Source organism: Hyposmocoma kahamanoa, unplaced genomic scaffold (genome assembly GCF_003589595.1).
Source record: "Hyposmocoma kahamanoa isolate Upper Pololo Valley unplaced genomic scaffold, ASM358959v1 114, whole genome shotgun sequence".
In the NCBI taxonomy this organism is placed as follows: domain Eukaryota; kingdom Metazoa; phylum Arthropoda; class Insecta; order Lepidoptera; family Cosmopterigidae; genus Hyposmocoma; species Hyposmocoma kahamanoa.
Genome location: NW_020653383.1, coordinates 8956475 through 8982491, shown reverse-complemented (window position 1 = coordinate 8982491; position 26017 = coordinate 8956475). Strand labels below are relative to the sequence as shown.

Genomic DNA, 26017 nt, shown 5'->3' with positions numbered 1-26017 from the left:
AACCAAAGTCAAGAAAACCAGGAATAGATTGAAAAAAATTTTTTTTTTTCAAAAAGTACAAAAAAAAATTTTTCTATGATGTGTATTCTAGTATGTATTTAATTTTAACACTATTGTACATACCAAAAAATGTTAATATGAATTTAATAAATGTCCAAAAGTGAGCCTAATAAAGGGATTTCTTCCCGTTAATGTTTGTATAACTCAGAGGAAACTTTGTTCCTGAAATGGCAATAGAAAATAAATAAATAGATTTAAAAATTTAATGCTATGTGCTCAATAATTGAACAGATAATTTATATAGCATATGTCTAACAGAAGTTAACTACATTATGTTAATGTAAAACATAAAAATATAAATTACAACAGTTGCTCAAGCAATCAAACTGTAATTGTAAGTATCCAAAGACGGACTCATATGACCATAAAACATATGTATATACTATCATAAAGTTTATAATCCCACTGGAACTTACTTTATTGGATAATTAATTTTACAGTGTAGTTTCATTTTCTTGAAATTGTAATTTTACTTCACTGGATATACATTTTTGGACAATATTTTGTGACTACTTTTTCGTTTCTATTAGTGGCAATCATATTATTAATTGACATTGTACTTTAAATTGTCATCATCATCAGCCTGTCGCAGCCCACTGCTGGACATAGGTCTCCCCCAATGTGCGCCATTTCGTCTGGTCCTCAGTTTGTCGCCATCCATTTCCCGCCAACAACCTTTCACAGGTCGCACTCCACCTGGCCGGAGGGCATCCTACACTACGTTCACCAAGTCGCGGTCTCCACTCTAGAACTCGTTTTCCCCATCGGTTATCGGTTCTTCGACAGATATGCCAGCCCACTCCACTTCTGCTTGCTTATTGCCCGAGCTATGTCAGTTGGATAACCTCATTACGAATTTTATTCTTCATAGAAACGCCGAGCGACTGTAAATTGGTGGACTAGCCGTATCCAGTGTCCACATTTTGGCTCCGTAAATCATAACAGGCATGACGCACTGGTTGAAAACCTTTGTTTTCGGATTTTGTGGTATGGGTGACGAGAAGACTCGATGTAGCTTAACAACCCTGCCCATCCAAGCCAAATCCTCCTCCTGGCTTCCTTCTCGAAATTGTTTGAACCTAACTGCGAATCTGCCCGAGGTAAGTGTAAATTGTAATACTGTGACATGGGTAACATGAAATAAATGATCAAAACTGTCTCTCACTGTGGATTTCCACATTCCACATTCCTGACATACCAGATATTGGCAAACTACTATGTAGGCATACCAAGCAGGACAAAAAAGTTATGCGTCTGGCGGCAAGCAACATCCTATCCAAGACAATTGCAGTCCCACTCAGAGCTTTAAATCAATCGCTAAGATCTGAGGGGCACTGGCACTGCACCCATTATCCTGATTCATAAAACCTTTGTATAAATACTAAAATTATAGATAAAATTAATTAATAGAAAAAAAATAACATCAAAAGATAATAAAAATAGGCAATATTAATACAAAGTTGTCTCATATAATGCAACCACTGAATCCTAGAGTGCATCATTATTATCTTTTTAGCCCCAGTATTATTATTACTACATAGTTGGTTATAGAGCAAGGGTCTTGAGCACTCAAAAGCTCTGATAGCTGTCTATTAGCTGGACAGGAATGGAACACATGTCAAATATTGGGCATAGAGATAATAGATAGTGTAGATTCTGCCACAGAGCGGACAAATCTTCTCACACAATGCTGCCCCCTGATCGGTGGACAAGGCCACAAGCAGAGGATATAAAAACTGTCAGAGCTAGGAAAGTCCTTTTGTTCTTTAATGCTGTCAACTTTGGTTCTGAACTGTACTTCGTGGTGATCACAATAGATTACTCAATTATTGCAGTGAATGAGGGGCTGCGTAGACCCAGAATGAAGTAACCCTAATTATAAAAACAGTCCCAGTAATAACAAATAATGTCAATATATAAAAGGTAGTTAGGAATTAAAACTGACTTTTTAGATGATGATTAGAGATGACTATATCAGAATTGCAAATGTAACTATTTTTCAGATCTAAATTGTATATTTTTTATTTCCAACAAACCAAAGGGCCCTTCACAGGACCCTTAAGGGACCATTACTTTTCCCACTTTACCATTTTTTTACCACTTTACTATTTTAGTAGCAGTAGAGATCCTTGTGAAAGAGTTCATCCAGGGAAGTACTGGCACCTTACCAATTTCTGACGCCTAGCAGTAATGTCAGCATTACTGTGTTCCGGTTTTGAAGGATGAGGGTGCTGGTGAAATTACAGGCACATGGGACTTGTTAACTTATATCTCAGGGTGACGGGCGCAGTAGCAGTACCTTTGTGATTTAAAGCTTTGAGTAGTGACTGCAACTATGTAGCTTACCAACAGGAGCACAACTTGTTCGTCCTGTCACTTAATATTATTAAAAAAAAATCTCAGTCAACTGTGACCATGAGAATTGTAAAGTGCCCAAAACAATAGTTTGCTGGAAGAAACAAATATACGAAAGGAAATGAAACTATTTTTCCGGATTTAAATCGCATATATTTGTTTTTTCAAACGCGATTTAAATCCGGAAAAATAGTTTCATTTTCTATGTGTAACAATCGCGAAAACCTAAGAAATCGATAAATATACGAAATTTGTATCTGATAAAAATAGTTTCATTTTTAATGTGTATCAATCGCGAAAACGAACTCGATTTATGTAATAATTTTCTGCATTCTTTAATCACTATCAATAACATTTGACAGTCGAAAATATCACATTAAAATCGTAGCTCATATTTTGTTTTAATAACACAAATCTAGGTGCATACGTTGATAAAGCCTATAGTGAACCTATCAAAGTTAAAAATAACCTTACAACTTTTAGAAGTTTGAAAGTTTTATCACAGAAATTATTATTTGAAAACTCAAAATATATCCATGCGGTACACAGGATTGAAGACTTGAACCAGGCTCAAGAGCTCGTCACATGTTATGTATAGATATTTAAAAAAAAGTAGAATCGATTATGCAACTTACCGCGGCAACATTTGTTGTGGAGAAGTTAGCTTTATCGACAAGCCGAACTACACAGCGGAAGTTCTTGGAGGAATTAATAAGGGCAGACGATAGCTTGAACATGGATGAAGCCATGATTTACAGCTATTATTTAATTTTCGCCAATATTTTCAGAAAAATTGTTATTTTTTCACCCAAGACCTTTCAAAACAACTGTCATGTCAATGTCAAGTCGTCAAGTGAACGCTATTTATGGTTGTTCGTTCTTTAAATGAATGATAAAAAATTCTGTAGTATTTATTATGTTCTGTGAGACTATCTCGTGTGGAAAAAGTGTTACTTTATTACAGTACAAACGATAAAGTTTTTTGAAATATGAATAATGAACGTACGAAATACAGAATGTTCATAGACAAATTTATATTTAGAACGCATCTGTAAGTAGTGCTGCCTCTAGTGGCGATGTACGGTAAAATTTTGGGAATCGGGCGTGATCGGTTATTTTCGGATCAGTCACGCCTAGACTCGACGGAGAAGCGAACTAAAATCATTCCACGGCAATGTACGAAGACTGATGCTCTTGTCGTGGACACATTGTGCAAAACGGGAAATTTTACTTTTTGGAACGGATTGAAATATCCGATACAAGTTTTTTTACATGTATAATGTTGTGATATACGCCGTCGAAAGTGGTGATAAGTGTTTTCATTAGAAATTTTAACAGTGAAATCATACAAAGAATAAGTGTGAAGTGGTGCAATAGTGTAACTGAATTTGGATTCTAAAGGATTGCATTTTACCCGAAGGCTTATCCATAATAAGGTGAGTTTTAATGGTGCAGTTGGTGTAAATCGTTTATTGGAGGCCTTCCGTGGCGTTTGTCCGAATGGCTTCCGTTTATCGACTCGCGTGTGCGATAATGGCTGACTTTCTTTTCTCCGTTCTTTGAAGACAGTGTGATGGAAATTGAAGGTGCTTTTGGGGTATTGTGTTTAGCATAGTGACGATGTGATGAATTTTCGTGTTTGCATCCGGGCGTGGGCGGTGAATAACTGTGTAGGTGTAGGGAATGCAGTTAACAAACAACACCGCCGCCGCCGCTCTGCTGCTGGACGACCGGTCGTCCCGTACCATGCCGTGATGTTGTCTCTACAACGCATTTTATCTAAAAATGTTATTATTCGGATACATTTGCACAACCGCTAATTATCAACGAACTCCGGCAAACCTAGTACCATAATAAAAAACACATCTTTGTGTCAATAATAAACGTGTTTTTAGCAAATTCCTAATGCACTTTGTAAAATATGTGAAAAGGCATCGAATAACATTGCAAAAGAAAAAAGTTGTAGGCTGTATTTAAACGGAAAATGTATGTAGACCACGTGATAAACGTTACGAAGGAAGGTGTGGTTTTCGGTCCAGAAACAAGATGTCTAGTTGTGTAGAAAAGCGTTGTATGAAATTATGTAGTGTAATTTTCTATAGTGCATTTCAGAATGCTTGTGCAGTTAGTGTTGACTGTACTTCAATTTGCAAAAATTTCTAAAATGTATCAGAAACTCTTTAAATTATAAAGAGAGAGTCCTAAATAATTCTACTTTTCATTTAACATTAGGTGGAGTGCAACATCTGCCTGTCATGTATAAAAAATATTAATACACCTGCGTATCAAGGGAGTATATGTTTATTACATTTATCAAATACAGTATTTCCCTTATCATAAATACTACTAACTTTGTGGGTTAGGCCACTTTGCTTCTCTTCTTATCATACAATTACATAAAAGTAGATTAAGTCTTGAAAAAAACTGTGTGTCAGTATTTATTCATGTTATAAAAAACCAGTAAACAATTGTGAAGCCCCGCTTCCATTGCATATTTTTGTGCTAATAAATATCTTTACATAATTCATGATGTTAAATACCTACTAAGTGACCTGAATCTGTTTTTCTTGTGAAATCTGATTTCTCATCTTCTGTTAAGTGAATGATGGTATGGAGTGTAATTTAGTTGCATCAGGTTTGTGTTATTGTTGTATTTTTAATGAAGAAACAAAATATACTAAACACAAACGCCTGTATACTTAGAAAATCTATTTTGAACAAAAATGGGTGTAAAATGAAATTGTCATGTTATACCATAATACTACTTTATTGTGTGGCCTTTTAACTTATTATTTTATTATAGTTCCATTCTTCAATCTCGATGTTAGTAAATTCTAACCCTGGGTTAGAATATGGGTTACTAATTTTATAATTGATTTTATAATCAAAATTTATATTTCAGTAAACAAGCATCACCAATACTGCAAGATCTGTGTCATAATCAATAAAAAACTCGATAAACGCGGGTAATGTTACGCTAAATTGAATGATTAAAGAATTGCGTGATTCCGCGAAAGAATATGACGGAAAAAGCCAATGTTTTTTCTTATCGGTTCTTGATTAGCTAATGCATGAAGCGATCCGCGGTTTGTGGTGGAAGTAGGCGGTGCGGCGTCTTGGAATTAATCGATCGAGCGGCGCCCAGCGTTCCTAAATTTGATATTGTTTTTGCAGGTCTCAGCCACAACCGTGAACTCAAAACAACTGCACTCGCATTATGAGAGTGCGCTCCTTTTGCTTATGATCTGCACTTGAAAGCAAATCTACGCTTGAATACACTCCACCATGGAATTCCTGTAAGTACTCGATGTCTCGATGTTTTCAGTTTCGTATTTTCGTATTTTCGATTTATTTTTATCGTTGCGCTACCACGTTCACTCCCTCGTTATGAACAGCATGCCATGTATTTTATTTTATTATTATCCCCCTTTGATGATGCTGAGGCTTTCGTCGGCGTGTGACTTGTATCAGTGCACTGACCGCGTCGAGGCCGCCCGTGACCGCGCTTTCTTAGTACTAACCTATTTCTTTCAAACAATCGCTCAATTGTCAAGCTTAACGAACCGTTTGGTTTACCTTGTTACCTTTGCCTATTGTAATTTAAAATAACAACAAACATTTATAACATGTGAAAAATGGGTTGGTGCTGAGATTTCGTTTATATAATGTGGAAAGACGGTCACAGCGCGATCTCGCTTCAGCTCGCGAATTCGCTCCGATCGCACTGGACCTCTCCGAGCCATGGCGTGTAATACGTGCACTCCGCGGAAGAGATATTACAATTGAAACGCACTGGTTAGGTTCTGTATATCAAAGCGTCTACAGGCTTCATCAGACAGTCTAGATCCGTTTAGTGTGAAGTAGCAGGCAGACGAGCGGTGTGGTGCGATGGGATCGAAGCGGCGAAGGAGTCTGGGCCGATGCCCGGGCGCGGCAGTGCGGCTGAGTGGGTGTCTCGCGTTGCAGATGCTCGGGGCGGACGCGGGACGCGGCGGGCAAGCGACGGCGCGCGCGGTAAAGTGCCGGCCACATGCGCCCGCACCATGTGGCGCGTGCTGCTGGCCCTGACGGCCGCGTGCGCCGCCGCGCGTGCCTCCCAGGATGTGGTACGCACCTTTACCGACCCCGTTGGATCAGCGACGTCCTTCTTCAATCACCTCGTCGTCGACCGGAATACCGGCCGCGTCTACATTGGAGCAGTCAACAGAATCTACCAACTATCGCCAGACTTAGAGGTTGCCCAATCTATTATAACGGGACCTGTGAACGACTCCGCCCAATGCACCTACGACTGTCCCCCGAACTTCATCAAGAAACCGACGGACAATGTAAACAAAGCTCTTGTGATAGATTATGCGACTAGTCGCCTGATAACGTGTGGTTCGGTGTTGCAGGGGCTGTGTTCGGTACGGAATCTGAATAACATTTCTCATGATGTGCGCGAAGTCCGAGAACCAGTGGCGGCGAACAATGCGACAGCGTCAACAGTGGCGTTTATCGCACCCGGTCCGCCTAATCCTCCGATGACGCAAGTTATGTATGTAGGCGTAACGTTCACGGGCAATTCACCATATCGTTCTGAAGTTCCTACGGTCAGTAGCCGATCCCTTGAAGATGATAGACTATTTATGATTGCCAGAACCGCAGTTACAACTGGAACACGAATGTTTGTCAATTCTCTGTCTCGAGAACGATATCCTATAAACTACGTTTATGGTTTCAGTTCTGAGGGATTTAGTTACTTCTTGACTACGCAGCTAAGAGGAGTTGGTTCTGATACGTATTACAGCAAACTAGTTCGTGTTTGTCACGATGATGAGAATTATTACTCTTATACTGAGATACCTATGTCTTGCATGGGAGAAGGTGGTGGCAATTATGGCTACAACCTAGTACAAGCAGCTTTCGTAGGAAAAGCTGGGTCTGTGTTGGCTGGAGAACTAGGAATAACTGCTCAACATGACGTTCTGTTTGCTGCTTTTAGTCAAAGTGAGTCGATTAACACTAACACACCTTCAGACGTATCAGCTTTATGTGTCTACTCTCTGAAAGCGATTCGTCGTAAATTTATGCAAAATATAAAAACATGCTTCAGCGGCAATGGATCTCGTGGTTTGGATTTCATATCACCATCCCACCCATGTATCGGAACTAAATTGCAATCTATCAGTGAAGATTTTTGTGGACTCGATGTAAATACACCTCTCGGAGGAGAGCAACCCGTTGAAGCAGTACCTGTAGCTAAATTCAGTAAGAGGCTAACAGCAGTAGCAGCTACGGCAACAGGTGATTATACCGTCGTGTTCGCTGGCACGGCCCAGGGACATCTGAAAAAGATCGTAGTTGAGAGTGCGAACTCTGCGTTTGAGTACGGCGACATTGTGGTAGACGAAGGATCACCAGTGAATAAAGACTTATTCTTCGATACTCAATTAATGCATTTATATGTGATGACTGAACGCAAAGTGTCTAAAGTGAAAGTTCAAGAGTGTAGCGTCTATAAATCTTGTTTAACGTGTCTCGGAGCCAAAGACCCTTATTGTGGATGGTGTTCTCTAGAGAACAAATGTAGCCTCAGATCGGACTGCCAAGATGCGGCTAAAGATCCTCTGTATTGGATCTCGTATCGTAGTGGCCGTTGCACAACCATTACTCAAGTAACACCAAATCAATTGCAGCGAACGACTGCTAGAACCTTAGATTTAGTTATTGAAAACTTGCCGACTCTTAACGGACAATTCTTATGTGCATTTACTGCTTTAGATCGTACTTTGATAACCAATGCTACTAGAAAACCTTATGGTGTAAATTGTACTACTCCGCGCACCGACACGCTCCCACCGATTCCCGCTGGTCAACATCATTTCACGGCTAAATTGTCGGTGCGCACTACACAGGGACCTGATTTTGTAGCTACCAATTTTACGTTTTTCGATTGCAACACGTACAGCTCGTGTACTCAGTGCGTCAGTTCGTCCTTTCCTTGTGACTGGTGTGTCGACGGTCATCGGTGCACTCACGATACAGCTGAAAATTGCAGGAACGATATTTTAGTTACCGGTGTGAGCAGAATCGGTCCGAGCTATCGATCCGGTCCCGGTTTTTGTCCAACTATAAACTCTACGTCTGACGGTACCAACGAAATCTTGGTTCCTTCGGGTGTAAAGAAAGCTATAAAAGTTAAAGTTCATATCATCGGCCAATTTATAGTCCAAACTAGATTTGTTTGTCAATTCAATATAGAAGGTCGCGTCACTCACGTTAATGCTCAACTTCTTGCTGATACTATTTATTGCGAAGCCGTAGAGTTTACTTACACATCGCGTGCTCCTAATATTACTGCTTCGTTCGCAGTAATTTGGGGTGGCTCTAAACCATTAGATAATCCAGACAATACACATATCCTTATTTATCGTTGTAACGATATGGCAGACAACTGTGGTATGTGTCTAGCTCTTCCAGATAAATTCGGTTGTGGTTGGTGTCAGGGTTCTGACAGATGTGAAGTTCAAGAGCAATGTGGTGCACCCAGTGTTTGGTTGAACCGTACACAAACGTGTCCTAATCCTGAGATTCACTCGTTTACACCAGAATTAGGCCCGTGGGACGGCGGAACTAATATAACCATCGAAGGCATAAACCTAGGTCGCAATATTTCTGATATTTATAACGGGGTTACTATTGCAGGAATTAAATGCCAACCTATTATCGAATTGTATGTTAAAACTAGGCGTATCGTTTGTACGGTTGATGGACCTGGGCAAGAAGTACCTAGGGATGGTCCTGTGGTAGTTCGCGTTGCTGATTATCGTGGTGAGTCCAGGAATCACTATGCATTCGTAAATCCTAAAATTAATTCTATCCATCCTAAATACGGTCCAAAATCGGGGGGTACTATATTACATATCACAGGGGAATATCTCGATGCGGGAAGTAAAATTGAAGCGTCAATTGACGATATGCCTTGCGCAATTTTGAGTGTAAAACGCGATATGGCTACTTGTAGGACTAGTCATTCATATCAACTTAAAATGGGTACATTAAAAATGAAATTTGATAACGGTCTACGTACTATAGAACAGGAAAAATTTGAATACATAGAAGATCCTGTCGTAGTTTCTGTGGAATCTGGTCCGCCTTCAAGTACACAACGAAAACAACCTAAAGGCATTCCATCTGGTGGGATAAATATAAAAGTTATGGGCCGTAATTTCCATTCTGTGCAGAACCCTCAGATTTACGTATATCATGATAATAGACCATACATAGCTCCTTGTCATAGAGTCGATTTTCAAACCCATTTAATTTGTGAGTCTCCTGGAATCGAAAGCGCAGGTCTAATTCTCGACCCGGATAGACCTTTGGAATTGGAATATGGTTTCAATATGGATGACGTACAAAGCGTGAAAAATCTTACTAGTAAAACAGGGGATGCGTTTTTGCTTTATCCGGATCCAATTTATGAAAAATTTGATGAAGATGTTAAATATTATAAATCTGAATACTTGACCATTAATGGTCAGAATTTAGATAGAGCGTGTACTGAAAACGATGTAGAAGTTCACATAGGCGATAGTTTGTGTAACGTAACGTCTCTTTCGAGGCATCAATTGACGTGTAGGCCACCGTCGCGAGACGAGTTGCCAGACGGCGTGGATACACCCGAAGTTGTAGTTAAAGTGGGCCGTGCACTCATGTATAAGATTGGTAAATTATCTTATTCGCCACAGGCTGGCCTACAGGCAGCTATCGGTAAGCCAATATTATTCGGTGTTGTTGCCAGTATAGTAATACTCATTTTAGTCTTTGTCGTGTTTCTAGTTATGTATAGGAGAAAATCAACTGAAAATATTAGAGTTTTAAAGAATATGCAAGAACAAATGGATATTTTAGAGTTACGAGTAGCAGCGGAATGCAAAGAGGCATTTGCAGAGTTACAGACTGAAATGACAGATCTGACTGGAGACGTAACGGGCGGTATACCATTCCTTGACTATCGTACATACGCAATGAAAATACTGTTCCCGAACATTGATGAACACGCCGTCCTGCAATGGGAACGCCCAGAGCTTATTAGGAAAGACAAAGGTCTCAGGATGTTTGGACAGTTGATTATGAACAAAACATTCCTTCTATTATTTATTCGTACTTTAGAAAGCAATAGATATTTTTCAATGCGTGATCGTGTTAATGTGGCTTCTCTTATTATGGTAACTTTACAAAGTAAGATGGAATACTGCACCGATGTATTAAAGACGTTGCTCGCAGAACTAATCGAAAAATGCATGGAAGGTAAGAGTCATCCCAAATTACTGCTTAGGCGCACTGAGAGTGTTGCTGAGAAAATGCTAAGCGCTTGGTTTACTTTCTTGTTATACAAATTCCTTCGTGAGTGCGCCGGTGAACCGTTGTATCTTTTGTTTAGGTCAATGAAAGGTCAAGTCGACAAAGGACCTGTAGACGCTATAACATCAGAGGCGCGGTATTCCCTAAGCGAAGAAAAACTAATTAGACAGTCGATTGATTTTAAACCTATGACCGTGAGTGTATCTATATCGCAACAAACTTTCTTTGTCAGCGGTTTAGAAGCCATTACCGAAAACGTGCAAGTGAAGGTACTTGACTGTGATACTATAAGTCAGGTGAAAGAGAAATGTTTAGATGCCATTTATCGGGCAACTCCGTATTCTCAGAGGCCGAGTCGCGACGAGCTGGACTTGGAGTGGCGTACGGGCGCTTGCGGTCGATTGATTCTCTATGACGAGGACAGTACTACTAAATGCGAAGGCGAATGGCGTAAACTTAATACACTTAATCACTATCGCGTACCCGATGGCGCTTGTCTGAGTCTCGTAGCTAAACAAAGTTCCGTTTATAATCTGTCCAATATGGAAAAGAACGATAAATCACACACTTACGAGACATTGAATCGCGGTAAATACGGTTCGGCGAGCCCACCGGCCAGCCCGCTTAAATACGAACACGGCGGCGGTTTCAAATATTGGCATTTAGTGAGGCATCACGACGGTGACACACACAAAGAGGGAGAGCGTGGAAATAAAATGGTCTCCGAAATATACCTTACACGTCTTCTCGCTACTAAGGGTACGCTACAAAAGTTTGTAGATGATTTATTCGAGACTATTTTCAGCACGGCGCACCGTGGCTCAGCGTTACCTCTAGCTATAAAATACATGTTCGATTTTCTCGATGACCAAGCGCTACAACACGCAATCTCCGATCCCGAAGTTGTACACACTTGGAAAAGCAATTCGCTTCCGTTGCGTTTCTGGGTAAATCTGATTAAAAATCCTAACTTTGTTTTCGACGTACACAAGTCGAATACGGTAGATTCTTGTTTGTCTGTAATCGCGCAAACTTTCATGGATTCTTGCTCTACCTCAGATCACATTCTCGGCAAAGATTCGCCCTCGTCTAAGCTTCTTTACGCGAAAGATATTCCAGTGTACAAGGAATGGGTCGAACGCTATTACGCGGATATTAAGTTAATGCCTGCTATATCAGATCAGGATATGAACGCGATGTTAGCCGAAGAGTCGCGACTCCATACGAAGGAGTTTAACACGAATTGCGCACTTAACGAGCTGTACGCGTATGCGGTTAAATACAACGAGCAGCTGATGGTGACGCTAGAGGAGGACGAGTTCTCGCAGAAGCAGAGACTCGCTTATCGCCTCGAACAGGTGCACGGCCTCATGGCCCACGATTATAATGTGTGATCTGCTAACGCGTGGGAGGTCATGTCACCAAACCCACCGCCCTGTATATAAAGCCCCCGCACATATCTATGCTGGCAACTATTGTATATATTAGATAGTGTACAGTCTTTAATATTGTAATTTTTGTATAATTTCAGCGGTCCGATGTCGTTTTTTAATTTTATATAAATGAACTTTGTATTAATTTTACACGACGAACTCGGCCGGCCGCGGTCGTGCCACAGTAATAAGCAACGTAAACTAAAAATTGTGTATGTCTGTCTATGTGTGCTCGAGTCGTACGAGTTAATGTTACGTCAATCGGTGTAAAATGTGTGTCGCAAATGAAATCGCATGTTAGCTCGCCGGCGAGCGATTCGGTCGCTCGCCGACGGGCACTTTTTAAATTTGTACTCGCAGTCTATTTTACGAAATAACCGACAGTGAACCGGTGAACGATTCCATTAATAAATATCGTCGAATGTACGTTTGTGTTTTTATTGAGCACGGCGCAGCACCGTTGTCCACGTCCGACGAAAGCCCACGAATCTCGGCAGCTGTCAGCAGGGAGAACGCGGTACGGTGCCATCTCGCCTCGTGTCGGTAGGTCACGGAACCCTTGTCGGTCGTGTCACTCAACTGTGGTGTGTCGCACGTCACCTTCCGTATCACCAGTCGTTCTTGTCGCTGTTGAGCCCGGCCCGAGGGTTGCGTTTCGCGCGACACGCGGCGAGGCGGTCATGATGAACCGACGCGTCCCTGCTGTTTCAGCTGGTACCTGCGAATCGTGGTGCGAACGGCATTCGCGGTTCTCAACAACTTATACTGCATCCCCGCGTACGTGGTGTGGATGATGGGGCTGCGCCTCATCAGACCCTACTTCCCTTCCATCTATTGGAAGATCGAAGGACACATGTATCACTGGCTGCTGGCGATGGTCTCCATGTGGTCCTGGACGGCTGGATATGACAGTAAGTCCATTTGATATTCCACGACACATATTCTGGATCGATATGAATTACCTGGGCCTACCTTGACGTCTGGATATATGCCGTTTAGTTTGATTAAGAGGTAATTTCTATATTATTGTACTAACTTTAATATAAGATTCTGTCGTTTTTTTTCACGTGGTCTTAGTAAGTCATATCGCGTCTAGACGAACTCCAACTCAAAATAATTCATAAATATACGCCACATTGGAACAAGTTAATTGCTTTACGGATTGTATGTCCGCGATGAAGAACTTGTGAATATAATTAAGATAGTTTAGAACTTGCATATAAAGGTTTGATATAGTTCATCATCAACCGTATTAGCATTGTTCTTCAGAAGATATTCATTTCTCGCCGAAGTAATGTCTACTTACTTCAATGAAATTAAAAGCTGCGCATATTATAAATGTTGAATACGTATTCAAGACGAGCAAAATTAAGGAAACTAAACTTGAAAATGGTTTTAGCTGCTGACATTGAAACGGCACATTTCACAGCCCAGTCATTCTTAATGGGCTCTTGACGGGCTAAAAAAGTACAAATATTTTAGGTTACAATTATTTTGTAAATTCTTACGGTTCTTTAAAAAACAAAAAGAACAGAAAATGTGATTCAAGAATGACAAGCAGCCGTTTGAAACCTGATAAATGTAATCTATATAAGGTAAGTACAAAATTATTATTGTCTTATTTTGTCATTGACGTGTTTGAAATTTTTATTTCTAAATTTCCATCTACCGACTAATGAAGTCATCTGTAAATCAACAATTCTTGTATGTACTTGAAATTACTTTGACATTTACTTAGAACTTAAATTTGAATTTAATCAACAGGATAACAACTTATGGGGTTGTAGTTCAGTACGCTATGGATTTTAGCAGGTTATAATAAGATCTCGATAGGTTATAATAAACATTTGTCAATGATATCTATGTATTAGCGTACATTTATCAACGATATCTATGTACTATCGTACATTTATCAACGATATCTATGTACTAGCGTACATTTATCCAGATATCACAATGTCAGTCTACCGTATCTTTACTAATAGTGGACATATATTTGAATGTGTGAATTATCAGTGATATCAGCTGTGACGGAGCTTAATGGATTATTTTTACGAGTTATTCAATCATGACATGCTACAAAGGTCGTACATCTTCGTGTCATTTAATCATTTTAATCTATGTGGGTTAAAATGATTAAATTACACTATAATTATACAATAGAAATAACGTTGTATATTAATTAAACACTGGTAATTTTTATAGACGTAATTACTCGTTGTGGTCCAATTTTTGTTTGTTTATTCAGCCGTTATCCGTCATAAAAGTAGGTACCTGTCGGCGAAACGGGTTCGACATGTCTGGTGACAACAAAACGAGTAATTCGCAATCTGATTTACGGATAATATTATCCTCTCTTGCGCAACACAAATTAGATTTCGCATGTGGGCCCGTAATTGATTTTCGGGCATGTATCGCAACTCGTCAATGGAACAATGGTATTTCGAAACGGTTTCGCCTCGAGTATCATTTGATCGGACCGGTCGGCGTCGCCGCTGGCTCGACTGTATTGACCTTATGCGGCGCGTAGTTTATGCGCGGCCGCCTGAGGACGGTCGATGACCGCCCCCCTCCCGCTTCCTGGGCTAGGAATGCCACCTCACCCTCCCACTTCACTACCTCGTCATGTCACGTTGCATTTCGAGTGGCGAATTTGCGTGTCGCTGCAGGCCCTCCTCTCTGTGTGGCCTGTCCACTGCCCCTACTCGACATTCGATCGGTTATAAGCACGGTGAAAGTCCTGCGGATAAATTTTCGTTGCGGTAAAACATTATCGCATTATCGGTCTACTTTCAAAAATGATTGAAAGCTTTAAAACGATCATTGAATGCCGTTCCATTATACTTTCTTATTTCTGATATAGCAACAAGCTGCGAACAGCATCGTGATACCTATTGATTCGGTTCTAATTCGCACATAAAAGAAGCGTAGACGTACTTGATTATAGATATTCGTATCACGTCTACAAACACAGAGATAAATTAACATTGAAAGAAGCGATTGACTCAACTGAAACAAATGATATTCAAGGAGTGTCCACCTACGCGGTCATTATGGTACGTGTGATTGCGACACGCAATAATAATTCAAAGTAATAAATTCCTTTGTACATCCTTCGATTGTCAGTGTCGGACTTAAATTGAAACCTTCCTGTAGTATTAAGTGGCGCGTCGGTACAATGAGAGACACTGGCCTTTATTCTGGTAGGATAAAAGACGTGTAGCTTTCTTTTCCTTCCCTCAGTGTACTCGTACAGTTTCGATTAAATGGTTAGATATCCACACAATTACAATTATTACTTATAGTGCTATCTGTATCAAGCAGACTTCGTAAGCCCAAATAGAATTACGTAGTTTGGTTAATTTATGTTTCCTTTACCATTTTAAATTGCTTATCCTCGTCGTTTAAGCAACCACACACGTTTAATTACACACCTTTCGCGACCAACATAACTTTAGTACTTACAGACTTAATGTTTTACCCAATTTGGTGTAATAAACACAGGCTGCGAATTTTAATGCAGCGTCGCCATATGTTTCCATGAGAACTAGGACTGTCATGACGACAGTTCAACATAAATGATTCAAATATTGAATCAGTGTGACTGATAAACAACTTTGAGGATACAAGTACGTTTTTCAATTTACAGCTCTAAAATTAGCACGTATGTGCATGCGTCCTGGTTGATAATGACGGTATGGTTTTTTGTACAATGATTCAGGCGTCTTTTTATAATGCATCGCTTCATTGATTGGCTTTTGTGCGAAAACAATTTTGTGATTCATTTATCCGGTCAATATAAAGTCTTCGTTGTCTTTTTCGACAAAACTATCATATGCAAGCAAGTATGCTTGTTTTGAAACTGGCTTAATTGTTAAGAACAGGTTGGATTTCCTCTAGTATGAAGAATCACCTGCTTGGTACGTGTCATTATCATTGCCCAGACACCTGGTTTCCTTAAGATGTTTATTTTTAAACTGGTCCAATATATCTAATGTACAACAGCTACCGTAAAATCCAACAAAAACGTGTCTTTGCATTTGTAAAGACAGACCGTTTTCTTACTTGTTTTTGCACAAGCTAAAAGGAATCTCGACTCTTTTGTTATTTGTATTCTACGAAACATTTCCAGTGTCTGTTTCCTATCGTTCACGGATCCCACATTCAGTTCTTGTTTTCAAACTATTTACATTTAAGAGCTCAATATAAATGGTAGTTTAAGATGTGTAACATTTCATCTTAAACAGTTTCAAGTACAACACAATCAGTATCTATTTTCGTTTCAGAAATCTATACTGTCGAGTACCGCCAAGCGTGTTATAAACATGTCCTCGTTCTAAAACAGTAATTTCTGTGCCGCAAGGGCGATTGTGTGTGTTGCCGCTACCATGAAACAGAAAACTATTCACATTAGCGAGTATACTGAATGACACAGACATATATCGCCTTAAACTCAACAGCCACGCTAGCGAAAAACGTATCACTAAACCGCAATGTAACTTGAACGTGATAAATTGGTTCGTCTACAGTAGAGGGTCAGTCATAAGTTGACTATACGTCTATGTACTTATAACAAAGAACTGGTTTACGTCTGGCTGCGGTTTTATATCCTTCACTGAGCCTAATGTCAATCCTAATTTTATAAAAACCTGCCTCTACTGTTTTAATAGCAATAAAAATTTACTTGGACGATTTCCCAATATGACTATAATATAATATTAAAACAATATAAAGTGAGTTTGATATGGGTTTACTGTTTCATTCAAGTGTTTCGAGGTTACAAAACCTGATTATTTTGCTCTGATGACTGCAACGTTTACAATTCATAAACTGCGTGGGCATCGAAAGATTTATCAGACATGTGCGTATATTACTTTAGCACAAAAACACCAGAGTAGAGCGCGAAATCGTGCAATGGAATCACATGGTCAATGTAGTTGTGAACGTTTGATATCGCAGCCAATCTCGAAGCAGCGACGTTTGTGTGCATGAGGAACCTGTGTGAGGCTATTGTTTGTAACCAACGCTTCGTGACAACGCGGAGTACGCGTCGATTCATATTTTTGACTGCATCTCGAAACATTTCTAAATTTAAATAATATTCCGCCCTACACCAATCCACTGACACGTGTTTGGGATTCCACGCTGTCTTATTACTTTCTGCCGCGGTAAGATAAGGTTTAGAACGTTATAAATTTAATAATTTTGCTTTTTTTATGGTGGTTTAATAAGACAAACTAAATCAATATGAGTCTGGATTGCCCTCTAATACGTAAAAGATTTTGATCGTTCTGCCAAAACGTTCTTAACTTGTCGTTATTACATTGATAAATGTAAATATGTTTAGGTAATATGGTGTTGGTCGTTTTTAGTCTTGCGTGACTCGTAAAATGACTTGGTAAATCGTGTATAATAAGTATAATATTGACTAAAAAGCAGTAATTATCGCTTTGTAATATATCCGTGCGTTTTTATTGTATTCATGAATCAGCCATCTTTTATCACCATTTGCATTCTGCGAAATATTAATGACGCCATTGTAATTGCCTTTAGGATATTAGAATTTTTGCAGTGGTCCTCTTACGATGATGATGATTACGATTTTTAAATACCACATTATATTTTAAATTTAAACACGCTAAATTTTACGATTTCTTGAACCATTTCATTTTACTTCGTGCGTCTCTCGCATTTATTCATTGGCGTTCCATTTTAAGATCCTATTAATTCCATGTTTACATTTTTGTTAACTTGTGAAAGCAATTCTATGTTTGAGTTATTTATTTTCCAATACATATTTACTTTGAACAACACTATTTTCTTTGGTCTGTGTTATATCTGTCAGTGTTATAATTAGTGCCAGTGTGTTTATTAGTAATTCCAGAAATGGGCTGATCTGGCGCAGTCTTCGTATGCTCATGCGTTAGCTCATTAAGCTTGTGGTGATAACTGGAATATAAATAAATTCCTCTCGCTTGAGAATGACTTTGTTTTTGTATATTTTGATAGCGAAGTAAGTCTGGAAATGTTTCGTTACTGTTCGGTTTATTTGTTTATGCCATAATTAAGTATTCTTTGTCTTTTCGAAATTTAGAGTCTCGGTTTGTACTTTAGTGCCTTACCCTATGTGTTTCATACGTGTTTAAAATTAAGCTTCTTGCTAGGCATTATAAAGTGTGTGTCGATTTTTAGAATTAATATTCCCCACATGTCCCATATGAATCTCAGGGGTGGCTGTGAGATCCGAAACTGGTTTATTCGGGAATCTGATCCTTGAAAGGTCGTTTTACCCACGTTTTTATCCTCAAGACTACTATGCACCAGACATCGTTGATTGATGACAACAGAACCCGTTGAATAAATTGAACTACGAGTGTTTGAACTCTGCTTGTTTTTTCTATGAGCATTTGGGAAATTTAATTACTGTAACTGTTGATTTGCCTGTTGGTTTAGCTGTTTTAAATAAAACTGCTGAAGTAATGCTACTTCCGTTTCTGCTATTTTATATATTCAATCAATAGTACATCCTGTCTATTTGATTTTGCATATATACAATTAATTTTTCAACTGTTGCTAATGTTTTCCATTTGTCCCGTCAGTTTTGGAAATCAGGTTTGACATAACTACATAACTACGTTTAAATAAAGTGTAAGTTTAGTATATGCTGTGTAATTAATCAATAAGTTAGGTATACTTAAAAGCTCTTCAGTTCTCATCAAGTTTACTCTCTTATCGTAAGCCAGCAATGAAAGCAGTTTTCTCTGTTACTCGCACTTAGTTTCAGTATATTTGTCCTTTACTAACATGTGAGTGGTATATCTTGCAATTCCCTAAATGTCAGTTCGTGCTCTAACCACATTCTTGACCTATTGTCTTTTCATAGTCGTGTAGATTGTTTATATCCTTAATAGCTTTTCTAAACAGGGCTATCTCTATATTTCCGAATGCTATTAGCAAGCTGCCAAGATAGATGGTCTGCATTGATCTGCAATATCTTTGTAATTGTTTGGAAATTCATAGCTCTTATTAAAGTGTTTTGTTCTGTTTCCAATACTGCATCAAATAGTTCATAAACATGAGCAAACGCGTGCAATTATAAACTTCGAACATTATTAATAGCTCAATTATGTTCATATTATCAATTTGGTCCCTCTTCCATTTAACCATACAAAATTGTTGCGTGTATCAAATTACATTAGCACAAAGTTATCTTTACTTATGGATAAATCAAGAACCATATCTTTGTTTGTACATTTTCGTATAATTTTTGATGTCAATAGAGTTCCGACAGCAAGCGCAAGTTGGGAGAAACATCTTACAGAATAGCCGTAGGAGCTTCATAACGACTCAATTACTTTAGAATGCTGATTAAAGTTTAATAACATTCTTATGTCATAGTTCCAATAACCATATGGTGACATGACCTTCCATAAGGAGCAAACGTAAACACGACTCAGCGATTGTCAACCTTATAAACATGTAAATAAAGTGTGTTAGTTAAATGTATACTAGGTATAATTTCTCAAAAGGTCGTTCAGATTTTGGAGACCGATTCACATCCATTTTTATCACTTTATATTATATGATTTGATGTTATTTTACCTACAAGGAAAGCAAAATTATTAATATTTTTGTTTTGTTTTTCTTCCGCTTGTCGAAGAATATGGTAAGTCCACCACCTGCATCGGATCAACGTAGCGGCCTATAGCCATTGGAAGAGACCCATGCCAGCTATAGGACATAGTTATGTAGGTCGATACAGATCAGACAGTTAACTCCTTTTCTCTCTCTCCCTCTCTCTGAGTTATTATTCCCATCTGGGTGGCAGGGTATTCATTTTTGGTGCTTTCGCTCCACTGCTTGACGTGACGTTTGTTGGAAGTGTCGTTTTCAGTAACACGAGCACATTCAATATTTGGTAATACCTATAGGCTGTCCATCTCATCTTCAGTCCTTCTCGTTTTCTGGACTCAGGTTTGTTCAAATTTGTAGGGGTATTAGGTTACTCTATGTTCCTAACAATGATTACATATATCTTAAATGGTTACTACATTATTAAACTTTTTAAGTTAGTTAACATCGAAGTTTAACGAAATAGCACTATCCGTACTTCTATTCAATACATTCTTTATAGCAATTTTTGTTTTTTTCATATTGATCTTTGTTTGCTTGCCACACGGTTTTACAAAGATCATAAATTTACATACATATAGGGTAAAACCGGGGTAGTTTAAGTAAGTTTTTTCTAAACGCTGTCAAAATAAAATTTTAGATATTACATTGCAAATCTTTATTTCTTGTTAAACTTTGAACAATTAACTATTAATTATTTAACAGAAAAAAGAACAAATTGTCTTACGGCCAACTTTAAAATTTGTTTAAAAAAAATTTACGATTGGCCATCTCTTCCGAGATGTCCGGGTGACTTAGATAGATCTTTTACTTGGTGTTTTGTTTTTTAAGTCTTCTTCTTTCTTCATGTCGTCAAATTCTCAGTTTTCTTGAGCCCAAAAGTGGCACACGACGCTTTGGAGCCAGTCTTCGATGAGGCGGGTTTCATAGCAGCAGCAGCTTTAATAGCTATGAGTTCTTAGATTTTCGCGATTGTTACACTTATGAAATGAAACTATTTTTTCATCGGATTCACATCGCGTATATTTGTTTTTCAAACAAACCAATGTTTCGGGCCCTTTACAAGTATTGGGACATTCCCTAAGCATTAATAGCTGCTTTTAATGATTCTTCAGTGCAATTCCCTTTCTTTGCAGCTACCTTTCTTTTGTATTTAATATGCATCTAAAACAAGTTAAAAAAAAAAATTACTTTATTAATATTTTAGACCTTTGTGTGATCTGTATAAGTTGGTCACATGGCCATCTAACACCGATTTTGATTGGCCATCTGTCCCAATATTCCGGGATAGGCGGCCACACATAAAATTTAAACAAGAAAAAACATGGTACTGTAGTCTAGCCTCTACTCTATGAGTAGAATCACTGGCTGAGTGAATATAGTTTTGTAATTAGAATGTGTTTTGAAAAATGAAATAAGAAAAGAAGAGTACATCTTGATAGTTTGTAATGTAACCCAATGCTGAAAATATGTAAAAAAGTATAATAAAGCAAGTTTTGAAGATTATCCCAGTTTATATTCATAAAAGTACCTCTCGCTACGCAACACGAGCTACATCCCAGCTTACAGTACGTAAAATTTGAAGCTTATAACAAAGCATTGGATGTAGACTAAGCGATAAATACAAAAATAATCCATATTTTGAAATAAATAACGTCATTGTAGTGTAAAACATGAACCATCCAAAAAATTTTGGCATAACTCAAAACAATTAACAAGGTTTTTACTTACTTTTTCTTTACTCAGCATATTCGCCTTACACTTGTACTTAGACACGATACGATGCGAACTGAGCAATAACTATCGCCATCTCGTTAGCGGATCATTGAAATATTGCGATTGGCCATCTGCCCCCTACGGCCATCTAACCTGGTTTTACCCTAAATAAATGAAATTGGGAGGGACGAACAAGTCGTGCGCCTGGCGGTAACCGATACGCCTGTCCATAACAGTTGCAGTGCCACTCAGGGCTTTAAATCGCTATGAATTTTTATTATTTTCCTGATGTTACAGGCGACGGTTGACAGTTTGTGGGTCAGATGTATCAGTCTATTGTCATTTGTAATCGACAACTACTTTTAAGAGGATTTTTTTATGTTACCAAGTGACTTGACGAACAAGTCGTGCGGTATGGTGTTAAGCAACTTGCAAAGTCCCTCAGAGCTTAAAAATCTGAGGGAGTTTGCCACTGCGCCCGTCACTCTGACACCTTGGTTGAAAAGTCCCCTGTGCTTGTAATTTCACCAGCACCCTTACCCTTCCCAACCGGAACGCTGTAATGCTCACATTACTGTTTTACAGCAAAAGGCGGCAGTACTTCCGAGGACGAACTCTTTCGCAAGGAGCTTTTTAGTCAATACCGCATATTAGTATCCACTAATGGGAGACAATTTTCCTTAGCATTATTAAAATATTATAGAATTCTAGTTTTATTTTCCATAATTAATATCCTTATGTTCAATTTTTCTTGAAAAATTAAATCATTGTATGCCATTACGTCACGTGATAAGTTACTGTAGATACAAAGACGACTGACTGTAGTAAATTGACTTTGGAAGATAGAGACCAAAGAAAGGATTGGTCATAGTAGATTGACCTGAGTAGAGATATAGGTACCAAAGATAGCTGTTATTGCAAATATAAGGTAGGAAAAGTATTGTTTACTACTTATAGATCCATAATAATAGCTATTACTTGATATTACAATTTTGAAGAGCTTAGAGAATTATAATATCTTTATTGATGGAGGAAATTTTGACAACAAAAAACGATAAGTGCCTTATAATAATAATAATTGTTGAAAATTTCAGATATACATAGTTTGCATATACTAACGGGTATGAGCTCAATGATTTTATTATGTTCTACTTTGTGATGTACAATATAAGCGTTAGGATCACTATAAATAATATTTGAACCCCAATGTTGCTGAAATTTAGAAAATTTGTGTACTTTTCTGGCAACACAAAAAGTTATGTCCAAAGTATATACTAATGCTATCAATCAGGGCCAATAAGAGAGTTGTTATGATATATTGCTGGCCTTGTGTTTTTGTTTGCCCTGTGTTGTAAATAAATGCTACAAAAAACCAAAACATTTAGGTAGGTATTCGCCATTGAAATAAATTTTCGTGGTTTTAGATGAAATGATTACTTTTTATTTTCAAAATTATTTACGTCCACCTCTTTCATTCGTTCCTTTTACACTTTCGTTATTCTCTCTTATCGTATGGTTGCATTCATAATTAACTTATAATAACTGCGTTCAACGTAAAACTTCCTACAATTACTAACATAAACGAACAACGAGAAAACATTTTACTGACTACTAAATTAAATTACATAATTTTTTCGTTATCTAATCGTAGAGAAAGTATAACAACAAATAAGTCCGACCACACTTAGCTGTTATCGTACTCACGATAACAAAAGAACATTGGCAAAGTATCTATTTTAAATGAACGAAAAAAAAAGATTGTTTCGCCATACAATTCTTTCTGCACAAATTATAAGCCCGAGAAATTATGTGAAAAAAGAGTGAAATTGTTTATTCTTATGAGAACGTTTTTGTTACACCTTGAGTGTATCGTAAATATTGATTTAAGTTCATAAAATTAAATATCTCTGTACGCTACGACCAAACATTTTAGGAGATACCATCATATATATGACATGATAATATATATTAATTTATTATCAGCGCGCATTCGGAAGCTCATTTACATCTTCAAGTCTCTCCGTCACGTAGCAGACCCCTACATCATGAAAATGGTATACCTTGCTCTAGGACAAAGCTTATTTACTTATTGCATTTCCGTCTGGGGTGGGGCCGCTAGGACTCATTTTATTCTTGTGGAGCGAGCACAAAGAGTGATTCTGAAAGTTGCCTGCTTCAAACCGTACCGTTTTCCTACTACGGATCTTTATGACTTTTGTCAAGTTCTTACTGTTAGGCAACTTTTTATCCTCTGGACGGTGTTGAGACAACACACCCTTACACCTTATGACAGTGGCTCTGATAGGCGAAATTGCATAGTGGCCTCTTGTGACCGACTGAGGACTGCCTTTAGCCACAGATTTTTCTGTTTCCTTGGATATTTTCTTTACAATAAACTCCATCGAGAGCTTCACATTTTTACATTTTTGGGTTGAATAATTTCGAATGTAAGAAGAGGTTGGCAAACTGGTTGCAAAAATTAAATTATGATGATACGGAAAAGTTGCTTCATCCAATAGTCTGAATCAAACTTAATGTTCCGTTACTGGTACACACACTTACATGCACACACACATGTATCCAAATCACACACACCCAAACACTCGCGCGCACACAAATACACACACACACACACATGTATTCCAAATTACACACAACCAAAAACACACACACACACACAGCGCGTGCACATAAAAGAATTATGTCGAAGGCTTTTCTGCTACCGTAACTTATTTATTTATTTATTTTTTCTCTCATACATATAATTTGTGGTTGGTATATGTATACTTAGTAACATATGTTTCATTTGCAAGGGTTGGGGCCTGGTGACCTGTAGCACAGGTGTTAAGCCTACAGCAAACACCAGCTCCTACAAAATACTGTTCTAAAATTACTAAGATTGTTTATGTACTTCTTATTTGTTGTTGTATTTTGTGGAGAAATAAAAAGTATTATTATTAAAAAAAAAAATCATACATAAGACTCGGATGAGTGTGAAGGGGGTGGTGCAACTATGTCTGCAATTTCCCAGCACAGACCGCAACCACCTTATCGCCTTACGTGAAAGCCAGTCTAATGTTAAGAGTGCATTGTCAAATCCTACACATTTCCAAATTTATTCCCTATATTCCGTTTATGAACATTGAACGGCAGGCTGACATTCCATTTACACGGTTATATATAGACGATCAAAAAGTGTGGGAACCGTGTCCAATACTAGCCACGGTTTCGGCGGCTCGACCAATATAGACAGGCTGTGACTTTACACAAACCATAGACATTTGATTTACATTATTTATTGAAGTAAGGTTGCGATCATATGCATGTCTATGAGCAATAAAACATTTTTGTAAATGTCTTCCAAAAGTATATTTCTAACACAGTTAATAAATAGAATGTATTAAGGACTTTTTAAGAACATAATTATCTTTTGGAATAGACTTTGCAGCTCGTGAAAATTTCCTGCAATGTGTAAAGTACACTGTGGAATTTCGAAAGGTTCTCCCAGTTTTTCCCAAGTGCCTGTAATTTCAACATCCTTAACCTTCAAAACCGGAACACAGTAATGCTGACGAATGTAATAAGTATGGTGGCAGGAAACGAACGACGTCGTCTCTAGACGAACCCTTTCACAAGGAGCTCTACTACTGTTACGACTAGCTGTCACCTATGACTACCAGTGTTTAAAGGTGTGTATTTGACGAACTTAAGCTGATAAAGAAGGTATGCAGCGAATGCTGAAAGGGAAGAAATTTTTCGTTCGATAGCTACTACTAATGGAATTGTGTTATCATAGTTCCTTTGCCATTGAAGCATACTGTTCTTTCTCTGATATTTTTCTGTAATGAACGACTTTTTGTGCAAATGTCTATTGAATAGAGCAAGCAGAGAAATGCATAGAATCTAAACAGGAGTTTTTTGCACGAGTCACGAATGAGTACTTACAAGAAGCGGAATATTTTTGTTGTTTTTTTAAAACAAAGTTAATAATATGCATGTTAATATATACAATAATGCAATTGTGACTTTAGATATGGTATTGTGCCAAGAGACTCATATACTTTTCGTGACTGTTCCAATTTATCAATGTCAACACAGGTATTTATTTTCACTTCCCTGGAAATTAATGTTATTTTCAAAGCCTTGTAGACAGATCATTTTGTAAGGGGCTACAAATAATTAACGTGAAAACGAAAATTGTTTTGCACCGTTTTAATATAGTTTATTATATTTGAATATTATTTTTATTGTGACAGACTACAAGCTCGGGTTAACCTCGACTAAAACTCTACTAAAACTTGCTCCTGTTTATAATTATCATTTAGATAAAAAAAAAACAAAAAACAAATCTTCTAGAAGCTCTTATCTAGAATGTGTCGTATACAGTGATTGTTGATTGAGTGATTGCTAAATTGGTTATTCAGCATTGGCTCTCTTGATCTTTTTTATACTTCGGTAAATACGAAAGGAATGTA

The 26017-nt window shown here is 38.1% G+C and overlaps 3 protein-coding genes across 3 annotated transcripts in view; 2 read left to right on the top strand and 1 right to left on the bottom strand.

Moving 5' to 3' along the window:
• Positions 1 to 3130, bottom strand: part of LOC113239562 (fumarate hydratase, mitochondrial-like) — a 31469-nt gene extending 28339 nt beyond the window's left edge. Inside the window, exon 1 of the mRNA XM_026476631.1 lies at positions 3051 to 3130. The gene's annotated coding sequence lies outside the window, so the exon portion shown is untranslated. The remainder of the gene's footprint in view (positions 1 to 3050) is intronic.
• Positions 3131 to 3550: 420 nt separating this feature from the next.
• LOC113239717 (plexin A3) lies at positions 3551 to 12489 on the top strand. Its single transcript, XM_026476809.1, has 3 exons — positions 3551 to 3851; positions 5590 to 5711; positions 6382 to 12489. Exon 3 carries the CDS (start codon positions 6459 to 6461, stop codon positions 12153 to 12155), a length of 5697 nt encoding a protein of 1898 aa, XP_026332594.1. The 5' UTR covers positions 3551 to 3851; positions 5590 to 5711; positions 6382 to 6458; the 3' UTR covers positions 12156 to 12489.
• Positions 12490 to 12840: 351 nt separating this feature from the next.
• Positions 12841 to 26017, top strand: part of LOC113239623 (acyl-CoA:lysophosphatidylglycerol acyltransferase 1-like) — a 542108-nt gene continuing 528931 nt past the window's right edge. Inside the window, exon 1 of the mRNA XM_026476683.1 lies at positions 12841 to 13105. Coding sequence (XP_026332468.1) covers positions 12985 to 13105 — 121 coding nt within the window. The 5' untranslated portion in view covers positions 12841 to 12984. The remainder of the gene's footprint in view (positions 13106 to 26017) is intronic.